The sequence below is a fragment of the Suricata suricatta genome, chromosome 11, assembly GCF_006229205.1.
Source record: "Suricata suricatta isolate VVHF042 chromosome 11, meerkat_22Aug2017_6uvM2_HiC, whole genome shotgun sequence".
Classification (NCBI taxonomy): Eukaryota; Metazoa; Chordata; class Mammalia; order Carnivora; family Herpestidae; genus Suricata; species Suricata suricatta.
In genome coordinates, this window is record NC_043710.1 from 103,039,606 (window position 1) to 103,046,583 (window position 6,978).

At 40.3% G+C, this 6,978-nt stretch overlaps 1 protein-coding gene across 7 annotated transcripts; it reads left to right on the top strand.

Annotated features, from left to right (window-relative positions):
- The first annotated feature begins 2,026 nt into the window (after window positions 1–2,026).
- On the top strand, window positions 2,027–6,145 carry TEX12 (testis expressed 12). Of its 7 annotated transcripts, none has more exons than XM_029957526.1 (5): window positions 2,027–2,096; window positions 3,655–3,720; window positions 4,520–4,631; window positions 4,728–4,779; window positions 5,500–6,145. In XM_029957526.1, exons 2-5 carry the CDS (start codon window positions 3,661–3,663, stop codon window positions 5,642–5,644), a joined length of 369 nt encoding a protein of 122 aa, XP_029813386.1. In that variant the 5' UTR covers window positions 2,027–2,096; window positions 3,655–3,660; the 3' UTR covers window positions 5,645–6,145. The 7 variants fall into 7 exon arrangements, with proteins under 7 accessions (XP_029813386.1, XP_029813391.1, XP_029813390.1 ...); XM_029957531.1 differs by lacking the exon at window positions 2,027–2,096 and adding an exon at window positions 2,174–2,239; XM_029957530.1 differs by lacking the exon at window positions 2,027–2,096 and adding an exon at window positions 2,247–2,321.
- Window positions 6,146–6,978: the final 833 nt, after the last annotated feature.

Below are 6,978 nucleotides of genomic sequence, written 5' to 3' on the forward strand. Positions count from 1 at the left end.
AGCAATCCAGATGGCTTCATGTCCTACCTACTTCATAAGATTATTTGTAAAGATTAAATGAGATGATGATAGCCTTTTGACTACTTTAAAGTTTTTTTTCCTTTTCCTTTTATTTGAGAGAGAGAGATAGTGTGTGAGTGAGGGAGGGAGGCAGAGGTGGGGAAGGGAAGAGAGAGAGAGAGAAAGAGAGACTTAAGCAGGCTCCACGCTTAGCACAGACCCCATGTGGGGCTCAATTTCACAACCCTGGGATCATGATCTGAGCTGAAATCAACAGTTGGTCGCTCAACCAACTGAGCCAACCAGGTGCTCATAAAGCACTAGACAACTATAAAACTCTCCACACACTCTCACTTATTCTTACTTATTTAGTTTTTACAATGGAGATAACTTTTGTTTTTCTAGGACAGAGAGAGTTATCGAGCAGGGGAGAGGCAAAGGGAGAGGGAGAGAGAGAAACCCAAGCAGGCTGCATGTCCAGCCTGGAGCCTGACCTCACGACCATGAGATCATGACCTGAGCGGAAATCAAGAGTCAGACACTCAACTGACTGAGCCACCCAGGCGCCCCAATGGAGATAACATTTTAAAAATAAAATAAAATGTCCATGGTGTAATTTGGTGTAAACATTTGTGTATTAGGTGGAATCATTTTTCTGGAGGTATTTTAAGAACTAGGTAACTACCTCTTTAGATATCATACAATCTGAAGACTGGAAGAGGAATTGGATTTAACAGGCTATTAAGAATAATAGTGACAATAAGGCTAATAATGCAGAAAAGATAAACACTGAGTGGGCAACTTTATATTTTGCCAAGTAAACGCATTAAAAATCTTAATAGTCTTTCTATTTGTATTTCATGAAAGACCACTTTAAAACCAAACAAAAAAAAAATAGGAAGGGCAGAGTATCAGAATAAAGGGCAATGCTTTCAAGTGAATGCTGTGGCTTTATGAAAAAGTCAGTACTTTTCTCTCCTCATTTTATCACACATGGGGAAAATTCCAGCACAGATTGGTATCAGTCCTTAGTGATTGGGATTTTATAAAGACTGTCAATAACTGCACCTTAGTCATTAGTCTATTAAGTAACTTCTATTTCACAATATTAGCAAATCAAAGGAAACAAACTGAGTACCTATTTTCTGGGAACTTACTTAAAACGAATGGCTTTTTCACAAACAGCTGATAAATTAACACACACACACACACACACACACACACAGAACTCACAAATCTTTATGACAACTAACATTTCGGGAAGCCAAAGGGAAAAAACATGTTAAGTTAAATATAATTCGCTAAGATGTGAGAGGGTGTACCTGGAATTTATTAGGGGTTATTGACCTTTGTTTTATGAGGTCACATTTTTACCCTTACACATCAACTAACTGGGCAGAAGTCAGAATGTCTATCTTTGAAACTGCAGGTCAAAGTCGCCACACGGGAGCACTCACGAGAGTAACTTTCAAGTACGTGGGTCATGTGTATTCGAAAATATTTTTTGAAATCCGATTTCAAAATATCGACTAAACCTACTCGCACGTCAAGAAAGTAATCTTCCAGAAGGGTGTGATTCTGAAAGTGTGGCTGCCCCAGAGGAAGCGAAGGAACGGAGGGTGTGGGTCTGGAGGTTCCGCCTGAGAGCCAGCGGAACTCAGATTTAAACCCTTCCTTCAAACGCGTCACCTGGAACAGGATGTAACTTTCACTTGAGAAGCAGTGTCGGGGTGTCCCGTGTTCCCTCACTGAGATTCCAAGCAGGTGGGACCGGGCCCAGCCTCGCCCAGGCAATTCTATACTCCTGTTCTTTCTCTAGAGACTAGTCTCTGATCGCTCCCAGCCTCCCCACACACTTGGGAGCACGGAGAGAGTTTTATTTCGGAGATTCCGAGCGCAGGGGACGGCGGGAGACAAGAAGGCCCCCTCTCGGCGGAAGTCCATGAGGGTTTCCCGCCAGGCTCCAGGGCGGGCTCCAGGGCGGCTGCGCGGCCCCGTCACGTGACTTGCGCGCTGCCTGCTGGGAGCCCGCGGAGTCTGCGCCCTCACGCGCGCCCCCGGACCTCTTCATTCCCACGCTTTCGCTGAGGAGAAAGGTGCTGACGCCGGGTCGTAGCGCGGCATTGGGGCGGGGCCGGGGGGATGCGTGCCCTTGAGAGCGGGAAACGGGGCTGTGAGAGAACGGGCGCTTCCTCTCCGGACGTTCGCGGGGCTGAAACCCGCGTGGGGAGGAAAGGCGGTGAGGAGGGAAGTGAGAACAACAGGCAGGTGAAAAGGTCCGAGGGGCCCACTGGACGTTGAGAAGACGAGGCGAGAGTTGCGTAAGACGCGGGCAGTGCTGGCTTGCGTCTGGGTGACCAGGGCCCTGGATTGCGTCGTGGGGTTTTGTCACAGGAGCGCTTGCAGCCTCCCGGGCTGCCGGGAGGCCGCTGGGCCCACGTTCTGACAGAAAACGCGGGCCTCTTGGTGCAGCGACGCAGCTCCCTAGCTCTAGAAGTTTCCACGTGACCTATGCGCGCGTTCTGTTCACTCTGAGCCGAGAGAGAAGAGGTGTGGAAGGAGGAGGGAAGAGAAAAAGGGGAAGGGAGGAGAGAACGGCTCTCACGGTGGCTTCTCTTTCCGAACCTCCCAAGGCGAAGTGAGCGCTCCCGGGCTTGTGTCGTGTGGCCTGTGTGTCGTCCTCGCGGCTCCTGACGCCCGGACGTGCTGGCGGGGGTGCGGGAGCGCCGGAGGGAAGGTACCCGACGGCCGGCCTTCTCTACGCTTCGTTGTTGCCCTTTTTCTGGCTTATTTATATGACGGTGATCTGTGATGAATCAGATTCCTTACAATTATCCGGGACACCAGAGTTTCTAAAAAAAAAAGGGGGGGGGAGGGGCAAGGTGAATAGTAAATTGGTAGTGAGTATAGACAGGGCCCCCTCCTCATCTCTTAAGACGTAGAGACTCTCCCGTGGTAGATTTTTACATTTTTCCTTCGTTTACATGTAGTCTTTCAGTTTCCTAGAGAAGCGATCTTCAGGATTCATGAGAAAGTAATTTTAAAGGAAAATTGGATGCTTTATTAAGGGAAGACAGGACAGTGGGAACCCAGGCACCAAGAGGTTTTGGCCCTAGTCTGCCTCAGTTTTACTTGTTTGAACTTGGTCAGCTGTCTCTGCCCGTTGACACTGGATTAGATGAACTATAAGATACGTTTCAAAGTTAAGGTGTTGGTTTTTTTTTTTTGTTTTTTTTTTGAAGGTAGAAGAATCTTGAATTCTGGCAGGAGCAAGGAAGTGCCAAAGAGAGTAGTTTGGCTGATCCTGTGTAGAGGGAGTAGATGACAATCATGGGGACGGTGGACGGGCGGCAGGTGCTCTAGGACTTTGGATGCCAGGCCTGGAAATGGGATTTGTTCGGGAGCGAGGAACAGTGGGACGGTTTTTGAGTTTAAAGGAATATGGTCCCAGAGTTCTGAAAGATGGCCGAAACAGCAGCGGATAGGATGGGAGAGGGAAGGGAGAAACTGGGTTGTTCGGATGAGTGACGGGTAATGAGAGTCTAAGTTAAGTGGGCAGCCCTGGAAAGAAAGGGGGAAGATTCAGCACAGCCGTCGCGTGAGGTTTGTACTTAGGCTCGGCGTTCCTCTAACCTTTGCCGCCCTTGCTTCCAGATTGTGATGGCGAGTCACGTTGTAAAACCGGACACTAGAAATTGCAAGAGACCAAGAGAGCTGGAGGTAATCCATATGCTCCTGGAGCCTTAATCTTTGATTTTATTGTTTACGCTTCTCAACTTTTTCCTATTGAAGAAAGTTCTGTTGATGAACGGGATTTAATGTTTTCATAGTCCCAGGACTGGGGTTGTCCCGGCAGGAACTGTGTTGACTCCAGCTGCTTTTTCATTATCAAATAGTATAGGCCTTCAAGAAACTATTGGGAGACTTCTTTGTTGTAATTCGTGATGTAGAGACAGGAATGGGTTCATGTTCATGCATACCTGATACATAGGATTTTAAATAAGTGTTTTGCTGTAATAAGTGTTTGTCTTGATAATAAAAGTTTAAACTGTCGTTGCTGATATTTTAAATTAAGAGCATTGTGTCCTGCCCTTCTTCACTACTACGCCCACCCGTTTATCTGTTTGTATTTGGAACATTATTTGCTTCCTTAAAGATTATGTAATCTTGCCAAATTTTGCAAGCATTTGGCCATTGTCTAAGTGAAAGTGTTACTATGTCGCTATGGTAATATCTTCTGGTTCAAGATACAGGAACCTTTTTCATCCAGGGATTAAAACCATATTCAAAGGCTAATGTAAAACCGAAGTAGAATGTAGTATGTTAAACAAGGGGCTTGTTAGGCCCCTTCTTGATAATAAAAGTTTAAATGGCTGACTAGAACATGAGCGCATATAATTTTTAGCATGTTTGCTTTTTTTTCTGAAAGATGTTTTATTTGCCTTTTTGGACAACAGAATGCATATGTCCTAAGGATCTTGTTGACTGTTTATCTATTTTCTTTACTCTCTTCTATGAGCCTCAAATGCCACATAGTCCACATCTGTCCTCTCTTGGAAAATCAGATTCCTCTTTCTCTGAACACTCTGGACTATTTTATAAAGATGAATCCCTGGAGAAAGGTTTGAATGGTGATGTATAAAATACTTATATTTCTATACATTGATTTTTATAATACAGAAAGTTTGTTAGAGTTCATAACTTATTTGGTGATTTTTTTTGAACAGATACGAGCAATGAAATTAATCTACTGTTGTCTACATATGCAAAGATCTTAAGGCAAGTACTTCCAGCATATCCTCTTGAGTCTTTATCTTAGGAATAATTTTTTTCTGGAAACTCCATAATGGGAATTTTAGTTCAGTGGCTGCAGACCTATCCAGTAATTGTAATTTCAGAGTTTTAAAATTCTGCCTCATTTGTGATAGATTAATGGTTTTTTTCAAAGATTAACCCCAACTTTTCCCCTTAACATCCTTTGTTTTGTAATTACCAGAGCTAAATATTAGGCTGGTTATATTTTGGTCTCTAATTAGATGATGTAACATTTAACATCTTATGCAAAAACTTCTTTGAGAAAAATGTCATTTGTTGATGTTAATGATAATGAGAGTGATATTAAAGAGAAATCTATTTATGAAATATTTAAATATTATGTCTGTATATTTGAGGACTGACTGAATTTAAATATTTTATTGGTCTGAGATTATCATGCTTCTAAGGTATTTGTTTTTTGAACTATTGGACAGTCATTGTATTTGGATGATGGTTTGTGTGGCTGTGAAAAATATTGTATTTAGTTTAACGTTAGAATTATAATGTAAGATACATAGTTTGCCCTGTCAGGAGACTTTGAATAGTTAAAAATATTTATGTGACTAATTTAACTTTTACTGAAGTTAATGAAGTTTTTTGATGTGCAGAGTACTATCACTGTGATAGTGTCACTAGATGTTATAACTCTTTACTTTAACATAAACCTTTTTTTTTCCTCATTAGTGAGAGAGCAGCAGTAGATGCGTCTTATATTGATGCGATAGATGGACTCTTCAAAGAAGCCAATACTATTGAAAACTTTCTAATACAAAAAAGAGAGTTCCTGAGACAGAGATTTACAGTGATTGCAAACACACTGCACAGATAAGATTGTGTATTTAAAATAAGATGAAAATTTAAGCCCATTATTGTTGTGTTAAAAGAATGACATTTATGCTTTGAAAGTTCTCTAGTTATTAAAGAAAATAAAAGTGTAAATTAATTTAAATTATATGTAGGGTTTTTTTTTTTCTTAAACTTCCTAGCCTTTCTTAAATTTCTAAAAGAGGACTCAATGAGTTAATTTGATAATGTGTAACAATATTGCACTTTTTCTTTTGGAATACTCTGTCTAAATAGCAGATAGGTAGCTATGGAGATAGTTTTAAAATGTTTTTCATGGTCAGTATCATAAAAAAAACTAAAACCTAAAGATAATTTGTCTAGTGTCACAATATGTAGTAAAATATAGCTAGGCTATTGCTATTTATGTTACCATTTGATTATTTTCACTATTAGTTACAGCATATGACTAATAAAAATTCTTGGTTTAAAATTATTTTCTTGTGGTAAAAGTGATAAAATAAAAACAAGAAATTACTAACCAGAACCTTATATAAGTTGGCTTTTTTACATATCAACCATATCAATTGTGTAGTTAATAAATTCTATTTCAAAGCCTTAGCCATTGTTTGGTGTGGGATTAAAGTTAGTGATCTGGGAGTAAAAAGATTGGCTAAAGAACAAGACAACCTTGGTAAGTCATTTCAAACCTATTGTGATTCATAAATTGAATTTCAATTAGAGGATCTTTAATACTCGTCCAACTAAAAAAATCCTATAAAAATGTTAAAAGGTACTGCTATATTTTATTGAAAACTTTTAATATGTTATATAATTACATGTGATAACTATATTAAGTAAGTTTTTAAAAATCACACATTTTTCAACTATATAGATAATTCAGTCTATTTTATGTGTATTTTGCAGATAAAAGCAATCACAAATTTGTGCGTATTTACAGACAGCACCACAGGGAATTAGGCATTCTTCTGGTGGACAGCCTATGTCCCTTGCTGCCTTCTAAATGTAAAATCTCACTTGAGTACTAAAACAGCAACCAGAGTACTATCCTAAGGCATATGTACCACATGACATAAATACTCATACAAGAAAGGATTGAAAACAGTAAAATAAAATATTTGCTAAAAATATGGGTTAGGTAGAAAAAACTACTAGGTTTGTAGAGGGATCTATGCTAATGACCCAGGATAATTTGGAGGTCAATGAAGTAACTATTAGAAATGAAATTTTAAAATAACAGTGTAACCAGAGGACTATTGAGTTGATACGACATGTCACTTGGATTTTGAGTTATTCTGTTACCTTACAGAATTTTTTCATGTTCTAAAATCAAACATGTCTCTCTACTGGCACACCATA

Bases quoted from the DNA above. Each gene is read 5' to 3' on its own strand.
- TEX12 (XM_029957526.1), top strand. From the start codon at position 3,661: ATGGCGAGTCACGTTGTAAAACCGGACACTAGAAATTGCAAGAGACCA. The intron at 3,721-4,519 runs GTAATCCATATG...CTCTTCTATGAG, and splicing joins AGAGACCAAGAGAGCTGGAG to CCTCAAATGCCACATAGTCC. The intron at 4,780-5,499 runs GCAAGTACTTCC...TTTCCTCATTAG, and splicing joins ACATATGCAAAGATCTTAAG to TGAGAGAGCAGCAGTAGATG.